Source organism: Porites lutea, chromosome 5, assembly GCF_958299795.1.
Source record: "Porites lutea chromosome 5, jaPorLute2.1, whole genome shotgun sequence".
NCBI classification, from domain to species: Eukaryota; Metazoa; Cnidaria; class Anthozoa; order Scleractinia; family Poritidae; genus Porites; species Porites lutea.
Window position 1 is genome coordinate 30364460 of NC_133205.1, and position 19332 is coordinate 30383791.

The window sequence follows — 19332 nt, forward strand, 5'->3', positions numbered from 1 at the left end:
AAGGGCGAGTGCGCTTATTGCAGCCTTAGCAGCATCTTTGGTGGTTATTAAAGAAAAATGAACTAAGATTAAGAATTTAAGGAAAAAGTAGAAGGACTTAATTTTTCAGAAATTAATATACACGGGAGAAATTTCACCCCCTTAAGTACAAATGCCTGTTAAAGTAGAGGTGGAACAGTGGGGAGAGAGGGTGGATGGTAAAGTAGGTTAAAAATGGAGAGATGAGATGAAGCACATTGTTCAAGAGGGTATAAATACAAAAAAAAAACAGCAATCTGGAGACATTTTTGAAGACTTAGTGAAAACGTTATCAAAACAAGAAAAACAGAGAAATCTTGTCCAATAAACCTCGCCGGCAAATGTGTGGACATGGTTGCTGACTGTTCAATCGTACTCTTCTCGGCGTCAAGTTTTTTCAAGTTTCTTGCGACAGGAGGAGCAAATCGGCTATATAAAGTTGAACTGAACACTAAGGTACTTTTAAGTCTCATTAATTTTTACAAAACCAGAGACATGTTTCAAAAAAGTTATTTTTATTGCAAGAATGAAATACTTTTTATACACGTAAAGGACACCTCGACCACAATCACTCCTAGCCTCGTCCCCAGGGCATTCTTCTTAGAAAATTACAGGGGTGGGAAAGCCCTGGGGACGAGGTTGAATCCTGACTCCGTGTAGAAAGTTCTTTTTTCCCCATTTATAATGCTCTTCAAACAATCATCAGAAAGCTATCTTTTACAACACACGGATTAACCGGTATGTATAGTATTTTAAAGGTAAGAATTGATTAGGGCAAGATACACGGCTGTCAAAAAAATAGAAATAACAAAAACGATCTTTGCAAGCTCAAATAAACTGGAAACGAACTTCAGAGAACATCACAAGATAAAATGTTAAATAGAGAAATCAGAATATCTCTGTACGTTAAGACAATTGTTTGCATGAATGATAATTACGTGATGGAACAAAACTTTGACTTATTTCGCTTGCTATCTGGAAATTTACGACATGTCTTCCTGCCACAAAAGTTATTTTGCCAGTATGATCCAGAGTGTGACCGGGGTATTGACGAGACCTTAGGCTCGATTTCCGCCCTCTCCCCGTCCGTTGGGGGCTCACTTTCCAGAAGAGCGGTTTACAATCGAGCCTAACAAGACCTTGGCGCTCGCAAAAACCTGCCAAGTAGGTGTCTGTGCCTTGGGCAGATTGTCATTTTAGTGTTAGCCTGTGTACACACTACCCCCTCCCCCTCCTCGGAGAAGGGGCCCCTTCTCCGATTTTTCCTGAGAGGAGGGGGCTCTGTACACAGGCTATTTAGTGTCTGTGCCTTGGGCAGATTTTCATTTCAGTTCCGAATACCCACCAAACCTCGAATACGTACTCTCGCTAAAGTGAGTTCATTTTCATTGTCTTTGCAACGCTTGCTTCACTTAGACAAGTGACAGCTGGCTAAGTGCGACGTAATACTCATCCATGCACTCTGTGACCAACACATTTTCCTCCAGACCCCTACTGGGACCTCACTCTGTCTACGATCTCGCCGCAGAAGTGCTTGAGGAAATAGCCGAAAAAGCCATTTTTCACAGTTGATCTCTTCAGTGATTTCATTGACATAAATATATTTAATTTGAAACTGGCTCCTGTTGCATTATAATTCAATCAGATTGAAACCAAAACAAGATCATCGTTGGAATTCGGATGTTATACCCTAACAAAAACTAAAAAGATTACTCCCTTTTGCGTTTATTCACTGAAAAAAGGAACTATTTTTCCCGTTTCATTCTGCTACCGATAAACGCTTTAAAGATCTTTGAATGAAACTGAAATTTACTGCTAATTTAACATCCCGTGAAAAAGTGTGGGGCATTTTTTTTTATCATAGTGCCATGTACAAAGATCTGCCTTCTCCCCATAAGCAAATATCATAATAAAGCTTTCGACGTTAACGCTATTTTTTAAGGCAAGCAAAAAAGAGTGCCCAAAAATTTTCGTGTGCTGACAAGAGGACTTACTTTGCAAGTGAACTCTTATTTTTTATTATTATCAATAACTATCATTTAAAGAAAAGATGATAATGTTATCGAATTGGTCGACACAACGCTATTGTTTTCTAATCGACCACCCCTCTTTAGGAATGCGTGAATGGCCACAGTGATTGAATTATTTTAAGCCACGCAAATATATTATTCAACTGCTTCTTACTCGTTAAAAAAAATTAAAAAAAAAAAAAAAAAAAAACAGACCTTAAGGGGATTCTAAGTCATGGTTTGTTCTTTTCTGTGGAAAGGAGAATTATTTTTCCCCTTAGAAATGTGAAATGTAAGGATTATATTTCCTGTCAACTTGTTGAAACAACGCATCTAAGGCTAATTTGCATACGTAGAACGAAGTCACGTTCATCGTCGACAAGAAAAAGACCCAAGGAAAGGCGATTACTACGTTTTCTCCACAAGTTTTAGAAAGTCCAACACTTAAAGGGTCTAATGACTGTTAGTGATAACTAGAACCGTTAAAGCTGTGGAAATTAGTCGACCAGATGCAGACCGTTACAATTCCAGCTTTGCTAACAAAATGGCGAATTTTGGAACATTAACGAAACGTTGTACAGTACGCAAAGAAGAGTGCCCACAAATTTTATTGTGTTAAGAAGTAGACTGGTCTTAGTACTTCTGTTTTATCATAGACTTGAGTCTGGGTCAGGTGCCACTTTTGCGAAATTACCGTTCAGCTCTAGTTATGCAAATTACTTTTCCCGATAAGCAAATTAAAGGTCATTTTAAAAAAATCATATCTCAACCAACTTTCCACAGATTGCAACCATTAAACCTTGAAACTATTAATCAAAGTTAAAACTTTTGTGTGAAAAATAATCAGCTTGTTCGGCTGTGTAAGGTAGGTTTGCAAGAGTCCTAAAGTTTCACAAAAATCGCACCACTTCCGACGGCAAACTGGCTAGTTTTGGGTGACCTAGAAAATCTTTCTGTAAAATAGAGAAAAAATTGATTTGGTCCAAATAAATGTGATATTTCTTCATGGGATAGGATAGTTATCTTCCTCTGAAAAAATCAGGGCAATCCGTGATAGACCGAAATTTGCCTTATCGGTTCTTACGCGGACAACCTCTTAAGCTTAAAGACTCAGGATTCTTAGAAACAATTTAATACTTGTTTAAGTGAATGGAAATTGTTGTCTTTGTCTCTGTAAATGTGCTACCGAATTGTATTTCTTTTATTGATCGTTAGTAGTCTCTTGCAATTTTCATCGCTTTGCCGTTTGTTTTCAGTCGTTCATAAACATCGCTTGCAGGAGTACAGTACTCAAAATGCCCCGCGTATCAAACGCTTTTTAAGGTTATACATCGTTATAAAACCATTTAATACACTGCACGAAAAAATGGATTTACAACAACTGCAAAATCAATGCAAATATGAAGTAAATACCACATTTGATCAAATTTGCTTATATTTGCCCCGAGGCAAATTCCATCGTTGGATAATATTTGCACGCGAAGCAAAGATGGTAAATACCGCATTTACTCAATCTTTACAGTCCAAAGCAAATGAGAAGAAAAACTGCACATTTGCATCAGATTTAACATGAACTAAAAATGTGGTAAATAGATAAATCTGCTGCACCGAAACATGAATTTACAATTATAGCAAACATTCCGCTGCACGTCGTTTTGATTACATTTACCCGCAATGCAAACCCCATTTTTGCAACACATTTGTAAGTAAAGCATAGGCGGTCAACACTTTATATTTACCAAGTAGCAAATACTACGCAAACGTTGTATTTGCACAGTAATTACATTTGAAGCAAAGATGGTGAAAAATATCGTTCACTACGTATTTGCGCCGAGTGGCAAATGTGACAAAAAATCCACATTTGACAACTTTACAGGGGCAGTAAATGCTACGAAAAAGCGTAAATTTAATGTCTGAAAGGATGAATTTACAGGGATGGCAAATACGATTTTTGCTTCGCTTTGATCGTGTTTGATCCAATCAAAATTCTTGCTCATCATTAATTTGCACGGGAAGCAAAATACTAAGTTTACTTCTTCTTCACAGTACAAAATACGTCGTGCACGAGAGTATTTGCCGCGAATCCTTGTTGTTGCAAAGAAATGTAGAAATATACGTTTAAGTCGATTTTCTCAATGGGGATAACATTTTTCAAAGTTAGCGTTTGCCTTGAAACTAGCAGAAACTAAACGTTCATTTAAAACAATTTTCTCTGTCGTTAAGGTTACCATTTACTCCCTCTTTTATTGTACGTTGTCCCAAATCGATTACTACATAATGGAGCAAAGATACCAAACCGGGACTGTATGTTCAGCACTATGCACATATTATTTTATTCAAAAGACAAATGATTAGATTAACGTAATTATTATACAGTCTAACCTCTTCTTATGGACACTTCTATACGACGGACAGTTCGTTTGGTCCCAGAAAAGCCAAAAATCATGCACTCCCTACCTCTATAATACAGACACCTCTGTAAAGCGGACACTTGGTTCTGTCCCTTTGGTTCCGTATTAAAGAGGTTTGACATTATTATAAGTATCGTGCATTTCCATTCCAAAATAACTCCAAGAAGTCGTTCACGGCAAAATTATTACATAATCTAATAAGAAGAATATTACAAATAAAAGTGTTACTTAGTTACATGTAAGACTGCATAAAATCCCATTAGGAAATCTAAACTGCTGCCTTAATTCTTATTAGCAAGTACCAGTACTTGGTGGATCATCCCCAAAAATTATTGTTAAAGCCTATACAAACTGATGAGAGGCCATTATTGGGGAGTATCAGACTGATGCTACAACGACGATAGTGATGCAAACAAAACTAGCCATAGGCTTTATATACAAATGTATAAGCCAACATCTCTACACATGTATCTCACTTATTGTCGCCAAGTGCATGGCTACAACTTGGACCTGGCTGTGGCATACAAAGTAGTCTACGAGAATTTGCCTACATCTGAGTTTGAATAGTAATGACAAACTGCACACTTTTAACAAGCGACTCACTTTCACAATGCATCTATCTTACACTCCCTGTTTTATAGTTTTAGGATAATCCATTGACTGTCCTGTAATTTCAGCAATTTTAATGAACACAGTCGAGTAAAGATTGACTTTCAGAATAAAACTCTTATCACCTTTCCAATAAGATTGTGCAATTTAGTTAGAGTTGATCATCACAGGATCATCCTGACTAAAGGCACAATAATACATTAGGGACTTTAAGCAAATTGCTACAGTGACCTCTACTATGGTGGTCGTGGTTGCAGTCCTGAAGAGAGTATGTTACTGTTGCCCGTCAAATTTCAACTTTATGCAAGTGGCACCCAAAAGTCACTACAGGGCTTTTCGCTCATTTAGTTTCGTTGTTAGTAAAACGCAGGGAAGACTGAATTACTGCCCAATGAACTAGAAGTGTCAAATACGTTCTTGATTAAGAGAAAAAGAAAAAGGATAGGTTTTAAACCGGGGAAAAGTAGAATTTTATACTCATGTAGAAGCGACTATGCCATCACATTAATTTTTGTGCTTCGGCTAAAGGTCATTATTTTACTGGACATCATGCGCACGCCATCATTTTTGGACTTTTTACTCCCAGTTGCCATAGTAGCGATCACTGTAGCAATATTTGTTACTTTGGTATTATTGGCATCCTGCCCATGAAGGGCAGTTATTTGGTACTGGTCTGTCTGACAAGTATTTATCAACCTCTCTGGTTATTTTCCCGGCTGTTCTTTCTTTGCCTCTTTGACATGCAAGCCTCACAAAAGGCGTCAAGAACAGCATTGACGTTTCTTAGCTTTGACCTCTCTGAGCATAGTGGCCTGATGTACCTGGGTGGTGGATCATTGGCCCTCTCTTCATTGTCTTCACTCTCCTCCAAAGACATAAATTGGATAGCATTGTGTAGGTCTAATAAAGCCTTTATTTTGGCTTTGTCATCTGGAGAAAGTTGTGCCTTGTCCAACACGTCTGTGCGATTCATCAATTTCTGAACACCAAGAAAAACTTATTTAGTCACAGTAGCATGACTACTATGATAAACATTTAATTAACATTTACTTTGTTCTTCAGCAACAGTTTAGTCTGGCAAAATAGTCACCCTAACTATTTTGAATCTTTAGATTTGGTTCTTGCTCTCTACTCTGAGCAATTTACACTACAATCAAACCTTGCATATAAATGGAAAGGGCACTGTTAACATTAAAAATGTCAAAGGGGGTAGGATGTGGCCCTAGTGCATTCTATAACAATCATTGATTATGTATGCATAAGACAAACATGCAAAACGTGTTGTGTTCTTAAAAAATGAAAGAGCTTTGTGCCCTTAACCTGAAAGATCCAGGTACCCAGGATGAATGTGTTTGAACAAACTAAGACTTCCTTGTCGCCCAAGAGCAACAGTAATGGAACAGGGGCCACCAGGCACTGCCAAGCACAGCTCTGTTGCAGGACAGGCTAAATAAATCACTGAGTGGATGACTTAAACTACACAGTAAAAATATTTGCACTGCAAGCATTAACAAAATAATGTACATGTATTTTACCTACCTTTTTAGCTCTCAAATTGGAATCTTGTCTGAACTCTGCGTTCTTCAAGTTTTCCATTTTACTGCCTTACCACGTCTGCACGGGTACTTCTCTGACTCCAGTACTGAAAATGACCCCTAGCAAAAGGAAAGCATGTTAAATGTGCAGGTCTGTAGAAAAGGAATTAAGAGTGCTTCTTGGTGTTGCTAAAAGTATTGTTGGTTTGCTTCTGTTTTTGGTGTGGGTATTATTTAGTGGCTTTTCCATCTTTTGTGTTTATGTCATTAGGGGATTGCACTTGTCGGCAACACCAAGAAACTACAGTGGAACCCCGTTATCATGGTCATCAATGGGCCAAAAAAGTTTTGCCGTATTAATGGGGTGACGGTATTAATGAGGGTTTGTTTACAAGAAAATGTATGGTGGTTTTTGCCAGGTGGCCAAAAAAAAGTGGCTGTAATAACAAGGTGACTGTATTACCGAGGTGGCCGTAAGGCGGGGTTTCACTGTACCAAATTCAAGAAACTTAGAAAAGTGTACAGCTTACCTTTTTTCTCTGTTTTGGGCCATTTCTTTTACCCAAAATTTCCCCTCACTTCATTAACCAAAATACCCTCAATGTTTTTGTTCTCGACATCAGTATACCTCAAAGAAATAAAGACCAAAAAAATGTCAAATATTTATATCAAAATAATAATACATGTATTACATGTATTGCAACAGCCTGGTTCTAAAAAAACTAGAGAGCTTAAAATGAGGCAGTTTTCTGGTAGTGCATTACAACGAAAAATATTTAAAAAATGACGGTTGCTTTCATCATCGAATAAAGCCGTTATCCAAGTGCTTGAGGCACAAAACAAAATTAAAGTGTAACAATATAAAAAACTGTGTAATCGTCAAGTTGGTCTTCTTGTGGTATTTGTAAAAATTGAAAGTATCATAACACAAGCACCATTTTGTCCACTCAAAGAAGGATAAATAGAATAATTCCAACTTCCCACTTAAAGATGGGCACCTTACTTGAGTCAATGAAGTTTGCTTTGTCATCGAATAAAGCTTTTATCCTTGTGTTCGAAGCTTAACAACAAATTGAAGTGTAAGGAAATTATATTCCTGAAAAATCTTCTTGTATATCTCCTGGTGACTGTTGCAACATTTGAAATATCATTGACACAAGCACTACTTTGTCCACTCAAAGATGGGTAAATAGAATTGCGACTTCCCACTCAAAGATGGGCGTCTTACTAGTGTCAATGAAGGTTGCTTTGTCATCAAATAAAGCTGTTATCCTTGTGTTCGAAGCTTATCGACAAATTGAAGAGTAAGGAAATTATATTCCTGAAAAATCTTCTTGTCTATCTCCTGGCGACTTTTGCAACATTTGAAATATCATTGACTCAAGCACTACTTTGTCCACTCAAAGATGGATAAATAGAATTGCGACTTCCCACTCAAAGATGGGCGTCTTACTTGTGTCAATGAAGGTTGCTTGGTCATCGAATAAAGCTGTTATCCTTGTGTTCGAAGCTTAACGACAAATTGAAGTGTAAGGAAATTATATTCCTGAAAAATCTTCTTGTATATCTCCTGGTGACTGTTGCAACATTTGAAATATCATTCACTCAAGCACTACTTTGTCCACTCAAAGATGGATAAATAGAATTGCGACTTCCCACTCAAAGATGGGCGTCTTACTTGTGTCAATGAAGGTTGCTTTGTCATCGAAAAAAGCTGTTATCCTTGTGTTCGAGGCTTATCGACAAATTGAAGAGTAAGGAAATTATATTCCTGAAAAATCTTCTCGTTTATCTCCTGGTGACTTTTGCAACATTTGAAATATCATTGACACAAGCACTACTTTGTCCACTCAAAGATGGATAAATAGAATTGCGACTTCCCACTCAAAGATGGGCGTCTTACTTGTGTCAATGAAGGTTGCTTTGTCATCGAAAAAAGCTGTTATCCTTGTGTTCGAGGCTTATCGACAAATTGAAGAGTAAGGAAATTATATTCCTGAAAAATCTTCTCGTTTATCTCCTGGTGACTTTTGCAACATTTGAAATATCATTGACACAAGCACTACTTTGTCCACTCAAAGATGGATAAATAGAATTGCGACTTCCCACTCAAAGATGGGCGTCTTACTTGTGTCAATGAAGGTTGCTTTGTCATCGAATAAAGCCGTTATCCTTGTGTTCGAAGCTTAACGACAAATTGAAGTGTAAGGAAATTATATTCCTGAAAATCTTCTTGTTTATCTCCTGGTGACTTTTGCAACATTTGAAATATCATTCACACAAGCACTACTTTGTCCACTCAAAGATGGATAAATAGAATTGCGACTTCCCACTCAAAGATGGGCGTCTTACTTGTGTCAATGAAGGTTGCTTTGTCAGCAAATAAAGCTGTTATCCTTGTGTTCAAAGCTTAACGACAAATTGAAGTGTAAGGAAATGATATCCCTCTACAATCTTGTGACTTTTAGAACCTTTCTGCACCATCATATTAAACTTGTTATTGTGCATGTACAAAAAGAGAAAAGGTTCCTTTTAACAATACAAGTCTCGTAACAAGCACTACATTTATTTCAATTGTATACAATTCCCATTGGTCCCCGCAAATTGCATATGTCGGTTTGAATCTAGTAGGGAAATGCACGTTGTATGCAAAAAATTAATATGAACATTAAATATTATTTTTGTACAGGTTTATCCTTGTGATAAACATCTACAGTCTCAGAAATTGGAGTGGAAATGTTTTGTACATTTCAGTGTCAAGGAATTTTTATATAATATTTTTCTGTCATTGCTATTGGATTCCGTACTCCGTTCCGTGATTCCGTTTCCTCATTCGAGATTCAAATTTTACGGCTGCCATCTTGGCCATTAAAATGTGCATTAGAATACAGAAAAACTTTTTTCGGTGAAGCAGCAACTATGTCTTTATTGTAAAAGAAATCAGACAAAGACGTGCTTTACAGGCATATGTTATCAAAGAAACTACGGGCAACATACAAAGGTCAGATCTGTAGGAAGCAACTCGCTGTCGCATGAAGCTCACATGTGAAACGATTTTTATGAACGACATCGATGAAATGTTCCCAAAGCTATTACATAGACTTAAATATGCCTCTATATATTTAAACAAGATTCAGAATGTACTTACGAAACAACAAGGATCCACAGTTTAAAATAGGCGTTCTTTCTTCTCAATGATGGTCGAAACACTCAGTTTGCATTTGAGTCGCCAAGAGTGAACACTGAACTCCTTCATCACCGCTTCCATGGGATTTGGCGTTTCGTTTAAATAGTTTTTCGAAGTATTATTCCTCCCTGCAGTCTATCTCCGCAATCTATCACACTCTCCTCGCTCATCTTGACAAAAAAACGGCCCTGCATGAACAAACCACCAAAATGGAAGGCGAAACGACAGCGAAGAATGTTGAAAAGGGCGCGCGATTCAAAATTCAACGTGAAAACGAGGCACGCATGCTCGTAAGACTCGCGCCCCCGGAGCGAGGCAAAATGCGTGCAAGCGTTATAAATTTATTTTGCTGTTTCTAAATTGTTTCAAATTACGCGTCAATGTTTAGAGCGCTAGTAATTTTAATAACACATCTTTGAATCTCTGAAAAAAGGAAGACAGAGAGAATCATCTATCACTTTTCCAGTATTTAAGACGAGTAGTTTAGCGCAGGCGATTATCTCTGTTCTTTCGGATATTTTAGGTCAATGCAATGATTCCTCATCTTGCCTGAAGCGTAATCAGTACAGTTAAAACAAATTTTATTATATGAGAAACCTGGGATTGATCATGAAAACCAGCAAATTTCAGTAACAAAACCGCTTACGGAAACGCAATGGAAACGAGCTGACACGTTTAAGTCAACGGAAGCGCTGCGGAAACACGAAACAATGCCTCCATTTTCATCTTACACGTTTCCTGTCGTAACCGTCGCGCGGAAACGCAACGGAATTTTGAACCATCAGGTTTCCGCAGTATTTCCGAATTGCGGAAACACCTTATTTCTCCCTGTGTTAGTACAAACACTTATTCAAATGTTGAATTTTGTGTGACAAAAGAACAGAGACATGACTGTTGCTAGTACGTCAATAAGTGTGGTTTCATAGGGCATAATTCTCAGGTTTATTAACATCAGTTTATGCTACCATAAACATGAATTTATCTTTATTTTTTAGCAATTCGTTGAAATTTAGTAAAACTTCGCTATCTTGCTGACATGCTTTCTACGTTTTGGATAGAAAAATTGTTTGAATGGCTTACCCAATGTCACTCTTTTTCATTGTAATGCAGTGTTTTTTAAAGAAAATACAAGACAAGACTAATAAACGCTAGTGGAAAAATTTGGCGGTGACATTGCTCAAACCGATTCTTTAAAAAACCGTCAACTAGTCGATCTTTACTCTGATTGACTGTATTTTCTATGACATGGTATAATTGCACTGATGTAAAATAGTGTTAATTCCAAATTCTTTTGGAAATAAAGTTTATGCTTTCAGGGGGGATCTTTATCCAGCCCATGACTTGTGTTCATTATACACACTTTAGATTACCCTTCTTTCCTTTTTTATTGCCTTCGAAATGCCTCAGTTCATGGTCAAAATTTGTTAAGTGGTTAGTTTTCCTTTGAAAGTGAACTGATGCTGTGTCGGTTGCGGAGTGCAAATTGGAAAATTGTTTAGTCAACTAGGTTGACATTGTCACCTCAAAAAGATGGCGTTTCGAACGTTCATCCCTCATCAGAAAGAATACTATCAGTATACCGAAAACACTCGCAAATTTGGTTATTTGGAAGTAATGCAAATTTTGTCCAAAAGTAAATATTTGCACATGTTACATGAGTAAAACGCACGCGAAAGTTTTTGGATGTGGTTTGGGTAAACGTTGGAAAACAGTGATGCATACATATAGATTTGCAACATGTTTGCCAAGATTTTTTCAGAAAGCAAACATTATTTTTCCACAGAGAGCAAATCTGGAGTAAATGTACACCGGATTTGTTGGTTTGCGGAGGTATCAAATACGAAGCAAATGTAAAGTAGATTTCAGGTTTACGTCGTATTTGCACGCAATTTCAACAGAATAAACATCTGTGTTTGCATCATAATTACTTCTGGTGATAATTTTGGTCAAATTTAGAGGGCTAAATTTGCACCATATTTACTTCTGTTGCAAACCTGTTTAAATCCGTTTTTTCGTGCAGTGATAGAAAATAAACACAATGAAGTCGTTATTATGTTGAAGAGGAACTTTTTTAAAGTGCACTGCAAATTTGGCGCTAATTTTGTCAAAAGTGAGAACCAGCTGGCCGTATAGGTGATTTTGGAAATTTTTTGAATGGTTTCGCTAAAAGCCCATGGGTGCTTCGATGCTTCGAATATTGAATGAGTACCATTTGTCCTGAAAAACTGTGAAATACTGCGTTTTGTCTAAGGTCTGTATGATAAAAACAGCGCCTCATAGTACTCTATCACCTTAAATGTGCCATGTATAAAGAGTATAAAAGGTTGGTTTACGCGCACCCAGATTTGTTGGCAAGATTTTGTAAAGTAAACTTGTCGAACGCAAAAAAATTCGTCCTGATTTGTATTCCAGGCCTAATCTACTGTGATCAAGAACCTTTTTTGCTCTTAAATGTGAAGGAAGATGATTAAACTACTAAAAAAAATCCATAAGGGGAAATTTTACAAGGTTTTCATGCCTTATTCACCAGATTTTCATGGCCAAAACTAAGGGTATTTTGATGGGTTCATCCTATGAAAATACCATTAAAAAGCCATGAATAATTCACAATTAATGGCCCACGAAACAGTCTGGATTGTAAGAAATGCAATGAAAAACACATGAAAAAGCCATGACTTTTTTTAATGACTCATAAATTTGACTTGTTATGGGATTTTCATGGTGTTCAGGAAAAGGCCATGAAACATCCAGATTTTTCATGGTGCGCAAATTTATGGCAATTTCATAGGATGGAAAATTCATGGGTCATGATTATCCCCTTAACGGGGAATTTTTAATGGGCCATGAAGATTCTCAGAGTACTTTTCTGACCTTTTCACAAATGTATTTTGTGCCTTGTCCTCTGACATTTTCATGTGTTAAATTAATGGCTAAATGGTACCATGAAAATGGCATCAAAACCCCATTGAAAGTCAATCATTTCAAAAACTATGCTTACCTTAATCTTTCTAAATGTGCTTTCTATCTTATTTAGAAGAGTATATATTTAGGTATAAAATTTACAACCAAAACAACTGGAGCATCAATCTGCTTTCATAATAATTTTATTCTAACCACTAAGGTGATAGATACAGTAAGTCGTTTCAGTCCTTCAGTTACAAGAGCATAAAAATCCCAAAATCATATGAATTTAAAATAAATAGACTTAAGCTTCTTTTTCACTAATATTTTGATTCTCTGCCATGCTAAAATCATATAACATTTTCATCATTTGTTTAAATGATTTTGACTTTCATACTTAGCACTTTTTACACTTTAAACCCTAACATCGAAATTTGAATTCTCATTGATTTTGTTACCCCTATTCATTTCCTACAGAAGTAGTGGGGAGAAGTGGGTAAAGTAATATTGAGCAAAACCATCTTGTGTGATCATGTCTGTAATTCTCATGACCACTCTGTTTTACAAAGCATTGTTATTACAAGGAGAAAGTTGATGCTGATCACTCTTAGGGTTTAAAGGGTTAACCTTAATACTTCATTTCCCAATAACTGTTACAGCTTTAACTCAATTTTACAATATACAGTAACACAGCTTTAGAGTGATTTTATACTTAACCTGTGAAATAGATAGTAGGCTACTACTAAGCACCACTATAACAGCATGTAAAAATAGTAACATTAAACAAAACGAATAAAAAAATTATGTGTATCTATGTCTATACACTATTTCCATTATATTCTTTCGAGCACTTGTAACTATTTGACATTAATTGTTAAGTGAAATCACTCTAGTATTTTGTAAGCAGCAATGTATTAAAGTTACCTTAAGTGCTGTTAACTAGGCCTTACATTTCTACTTGTATATTGTAAATATTGTTGGCTTAAAAAATGTTCATTTTTGAGTTCAAAGAATTGGTTGTTCCATCGATGGTGTAGAGAAGAATATATATTTGAGATTTATTTTTTACTTTTCCTCAAAAAGTTAAAAGTTATTGTTTCGTCGCTATGAACAGAGGTTACCAAAATCCTAGTATTATGGTTGTGTGAAAAACGGCTCGTTTACTTCAGTTCTTGATTGGAACTTGATAAATGAGCTGAAAACTAAAATGCTTGTACTTGCATTAGATATGGCGTTTGAAGATATTTAATTAATTACTTTGTCTTTAAACATTCATTTAAAGTCTTCACAACTCTAACAAGTCGGTGTCTGCCAGTGAGAATATTATCAGTATTCAATTTGTAGGATTACATCGACCATTTTCAACAAAGACTACAATTATGTTTGCAGTAAACAAAAAGAAGGGGCCAATAAATGGTATTTCATTGCATCACTCCTTAAAAAAGTTCCTGCTCACATCGGCAAGATTTAACAAAAATCTCCAGCTTCATACCTTAGTAAGTGTCGAAAGTTAGCATCAGATGACCCAAGTAACAACGAAAACACAATCAGCAGGAACATGCCTTAACCATCCACAATCCAGCTTACTTGTCGTTCTGCAACTTGATGGAAGCACGCTTCATGTGGACAACAAAACAAATCAACAATCCGCCTTTAAAATAACGTCGATCTGAGTGCAAAATATATGAACTCTTGCTCGAAAGTCCGCGTGAATTTGAACTGATCCAACGGAACTTCATTTTTCGCTTTTCTATTGGTTCAAAAGGTGCACGTGACGACGAGCATCACTTTGTGGGAGACTGGTAACTAGTCATCTCAAACATCAAACATGGCGCGTAATCCGTTAGGTGATCGAGTTTAGTGAGTCTAAAAAGCGGCGGTTTTAGAGCTGAATGAAATAATCTAAAGCTTTTGAGGTGTCAGCAGCAAGGGAAAAAAATTGCATTGTTTTTGTGCAAGAAACGATGACCTTTCTTTCAAAGCTTCAACGAAAGACATGTTGTAGACATTGTTTGGACTAGCTCAGGTACGAGAAGACACTTTGAATATCCCAGTTGCTTACTACACTTGTGGATCAAAAGCTTTTTTTTTTCGATAAGAAAATTCTCACGCAAAATATCTCAGAATTTACAAAGCTAACTTTGGGATCGTTGAGGTGCATGTAGACTTCAGTATTATGGATAGTGAATAGGTAGCTCGAGCAGAGGCCCTTCGATCTTCCTAGATAAATCGCAGCTATGGAATCCATTGCCTGCGTGCAGACGTCTCGTATTTCCTTTGATGCACGCGGAAAAGGGACGTCTGCGTAACGCCGTCGCTAATCGTGTTCCAGCGTCCCACTGGCAGGGTATTCCATTTTGCATAAATTGTGATATAATATCCGGTTAGGAATAAGAATTGACAGGCCAAACACAACATCGTAAGCTCGTGATAATGCGAAACGTGACCTTGAGAGTCTGCTTGAACGGAGGTTTTTCTTCTTTTCTCTCTCGCGCCAAGGTTACTAGCACTACACAGTGCATGTAGCATTCTAAACTTTGACTGAGTAAATCTCGTTTTTGCCGCACTAAGTCTTACATTTAGAGGTCATGAAGCAGGTTTGTTACATGCATACTGAGTAATCATTTCCTGTGGTTTACGCTTCTGTGGACGTTCCTGAAAGGATTTGATTTCAGATGCAGTTGTAAAGTGTTTAAATTTTCTTTGACCTCTGTTTGTTACGGCTAAATAAAGATTTTAGTTTCTTTGGCTGGCTTTCTCGGCTTTCTCCGAAATGCCTGCTTGATGCGAAGTCCACACCGCTTTTGAAGTTTTCTCAGACACTGTGGCATGTTTACAAATATGATGTGATGTGTCATGCACAGTAAATTATCAAAGAAATAATTTCCTCGTACACGTTAAATTTTCCGCGGCCTCGCACAAGATTTCGAACGGTCTGCACACAATGGCACATGTTTTGATTTGATTTGGCTGGAAAAACCCGATTACATAAATCACCGCAAACATTATCAGACCAGATTCGATAACAATCAATCAGCGTTAAGTCAAATAATGCGCACTGTGTCTCAGCCTATCACAGCATCTTCCCAAGATCTTGGGAGCCCAGCGGGACGCTGGAACACGATTAGCGACGGCGTTACGCAGACGTCCCTTTTCCGCGTGCAGCAAAGGAAATAGGAGACGCCTATTCAACAGCTGGGTATTCAGTTACTCTACACTTGACTTACCTTAACAACCTTTCGTACCCGGCAATCATACAACTAACCAACTCAGGCCCTGTTTACAAGGGTAACCCTGGTGTTAGGGTTACCCTAGCACTCGCATATTTCTTCTTTTTTCGCACGTCGTGTTTACAAGGCAGGTAAGCAGGTACCCTAGCGCTAGTGTAATCCTACCAAGAGGGTTACCCTACCTGCCCTCTAAACTCTGTGCTAGGGAAAACTCGCCTACCCGGGTCGACTTTCCGCCGTCATGGGTGACCATGCAGTAATCGTGCCAATTTGAACGGTATTTTATCTAATTTCTGAGCTTAATTTCTTATTAACATCTGAAAAATAAAAAGTTATTTTCTGTCTACGATAACAGTATTTTTCCTTTTTTTCGTGAATTTAACGTGTTTTCCAAAGAGAACTTCAAGATTATTTCGGACCGTTGCAAAGAATGTCACGCATGACGAAACACGTCAGCAAAGCTGGTAAAGTTGATCCGGGTGAGATACCTGAGAAATTTGCTTGTAAACCAGAGCTTACTTTAACCTGCTTGCTAGGGTAAAGACGCTAGCATAAGGGTAACCCTCTCTTCTTGTAAATAGGCCCTCACTCAAGAAATCGAGCGCCGACTTGAGTGGTTTTGGTTTACGATCCACTATAGCGATTCAAGATCATTAGACGTGGCCACCATGCCAAAAGATTAAAATTCAGGCGAAGGAGACGATAACAGATTATAAAAAGAACGTAAATAGCATCAAAGAAAACCTGCAAAACATAGAGAAATGCCAACACCGCCGCCATTTTCCCGGAACGCGTTTCCATTTGCCGTCAAAAATAACTGAAACAAATGATTAAGACTGGCCATACAGTGACTTTTTATATTTTACGTAGGAATTAAAATAAGTTGTTTCTTCAACTAAGTATTATTAATTTAAAACAGCTATCAAGTGTTCTCTTTTTTTGGCTGAAAAAGGTACATAATTGTACATAATAATAAATAAAACATTCAGGAACTTTTTATATCATTCTAGTTCAACTGATGTTTAAGTGGCTGTTTTTAATTCGTTCCAGAAACAGCTTCCTGGTCATTCAATAAACGTTTAAACTTTCAGTTTTACAGTATGAAGGTAATCAACTTATTATGTATATAAAGTCTTTCACCTCAGCACGAAAAATCAACTAAAATGAGGTTTTTTAAAGACTGTTCCAGAAAACAATTAACGAATTAACGCGAATTCAGTCTTTGTCGGCAAGAGAGGTGAATTGTTCCCATCCATACATATGCATGCGCCTGTTCCAATTGACTCGTCCCTATTAGGGACTTTAAGATCCAACGACGCGACGGCGACAGGAAGGTCGCTTAAAAAGTCAATTTGCGTTCTTTCAGTCTTTATAGCGATTATTCCTACCCACTTACTTTGTCAAATGTAGGCGAACCCTCCTGAAGCTGAATTTCAAGGGACCATATTCAAGCTTAGAAAGAGAAATAAAATTTCGTCGTTGCTTGTTTACGTCCTTCATAAAACGTGAAATTAGGCATTTTCACGTCGTAGTCGTGCAAAAACGGGAAAGAAATGTACAAAAAAGTGTGATGCACGTGCGAAGTTGTTGTTTTGCTAATGAAACCCATTGTTTTTTTTGACGTTCTTGTCGTCGTCCGCGCCGTTAGATCTTGAAGTCCCTATTATTTGTACGTGGTCGCGTATCGGCGGTCGTGGAAAACTTGCCTGGCATCCAGGCTTAGGGAAAGACTGGAGGGAGAAAAGGGCAAAAGAAGCGACGTCGTCTCCCCTTTCTACTCCTCCCATCTTCCCCCGCGCGCATCTCCAACGCGCAGGCTCCCATCGTTAGTATTCAAGAGAAGCAAAAGAGAGGGCTGGGGATAAGTGAGCTCTTTCGATTTTCCCTTGTTAATATTCAAGAGAGATAAAACAAACCACTGGGGATTAGTTAGCTCTTTCAATTTTCCATTCTACTCTTCGTTTGATATCCTACCGAAGAGATATTTGAAAAACGGTACCTGATTGGTCGTTTCGGATGACTTCCTGTACTTTAAGTACTGGTTATACACGAAGCGTAATAAGCATGAAACAAGATGATTAGCTATGGAAAACAGCATACGTCCTTAATTGTTGTTTGTTGTAAACTTGGTGCTCATGCTCAAACTCTGCAGATTTAAGAGTTGCGACGCGATATCTTGATCTCTGCGTGGCAATCGAGACCACTCGTTCGTGTAAAAGTAGTTTACAGCATGAGTGCAAACTAAAAATTGATTGATAAAAATTGCGCTAGCCTGGCGCATGGGTGTCGTCTCTTATACCTTAGCTCCCCATGTCAGCAAGAGAAGACGTCACTTAACTACACTGGAACTTGCAAGGGACTAAGCGGCCAATACTTCGAGGCGAAAGACTAAGAAAAAAGACGTGTTTGTTAGGCTACATTGAGTGCCCTTATTTTGTCAAGACATATTGCGTTTTGGTTTTTTCACCAGAATTTATTTCGTATTTATCTCAGATTAATGTAATGCTCAAAAGATTCTAACTTGTTTTTAAGTTTTATATTTATCTTCTTTTCATTTTCAATTTAAGGGAACTTTCAAAGGAAGGCTTGAATTCTACAACCAGGACCTCGTGATGTGGATGTGTCTTGAATTTAAAGTCCAATATTCCTGAAATTTCAAACAGAGGGCTTTATATCAAAAGATTTGTCTTTTACTTAATTTTGTATGTAACTTTGTTTTTTTCGCAATCTAATAAAGACCCCATATTTGTAGTAATTTGTCACCTTTTGATTTCCTGCCTTTGTAGTAAGAATGCGGCCTTAAGCGTTGTTAAACCACGACATCCTTGAGAAAACGTAGCATTTTCATCGTCATATAAAAGAAATCAGAATAGACACAACATGTACAGGGGCTTAGCGTGAGGGCTTGAAGGTGCACGCAAGGAAATAAAGGTTAGACCTGCAAAGCCTGCAAACCCAGGGGGGTCTGAGAGTATGTTCCCCCAGAACATGTTTCAAATTTAGGAGCTCAGAAATCATTTCCTGCATTTTCCGCAGGACATTTTCAGTAAATAGATACGAGGGAAAATGTAACAGTTAGTTGTTAATTGAAAACAACGCTAAAACAGTAACGCCATCAAGGAGAGGTTACAAGCAAAGGGCGAGACGTACCCTTCAGACGGGCAAATACACCAATATAATGCGAAAGATTTATCAGTCATCCTGATTTAATGATAAAAATGCTTTCAGGAAATAAAAAATAAATATTTTTTTCAAATTTCAGCTGTACGCACGGGAGTAAGTGCGCATATAGACGGTACGCTTCAGCACCACTAGAATCTCAGGTTCTCCAAATGAAAGAGTAGACTGTGAACTGCTAATATAACGCGCTCAATAATCACAACGAAAAATGCTATCCCGCATTATTCTTAAATGCGTTTCAGAATGGCTCGA

At 37.5% G+C, this 19332-nt stretch overlaps 1 protein-coding gene across 1 annotated transcript in view; it reads left to right on the plus strand.

Moving 5' to 3' along the window:
* The window catches only part of LOC140938218 (uncharacterized), a 37708-nt gene extending 19072 nt beyond the window's left edge, over nt 1–18636 (plus strand). The window contains exons 5-6 of the mRNA XM_073387732.1: nt 16951–17006; nt 18468–18636. Of these exons, the coding sequence (XP_073243833.1) occupies nt 16951–17006; nt 18468–18551 (140 nt within the window). The 3' untranslated portion in view covers nt 18552–18636. The remainder of the gene's footprint in view (nt 1–16950; nt 17007–18467) is intronic.
* The last annotated feature ends 696 nt before the right edge of the window (nt 18637–19332 follow it).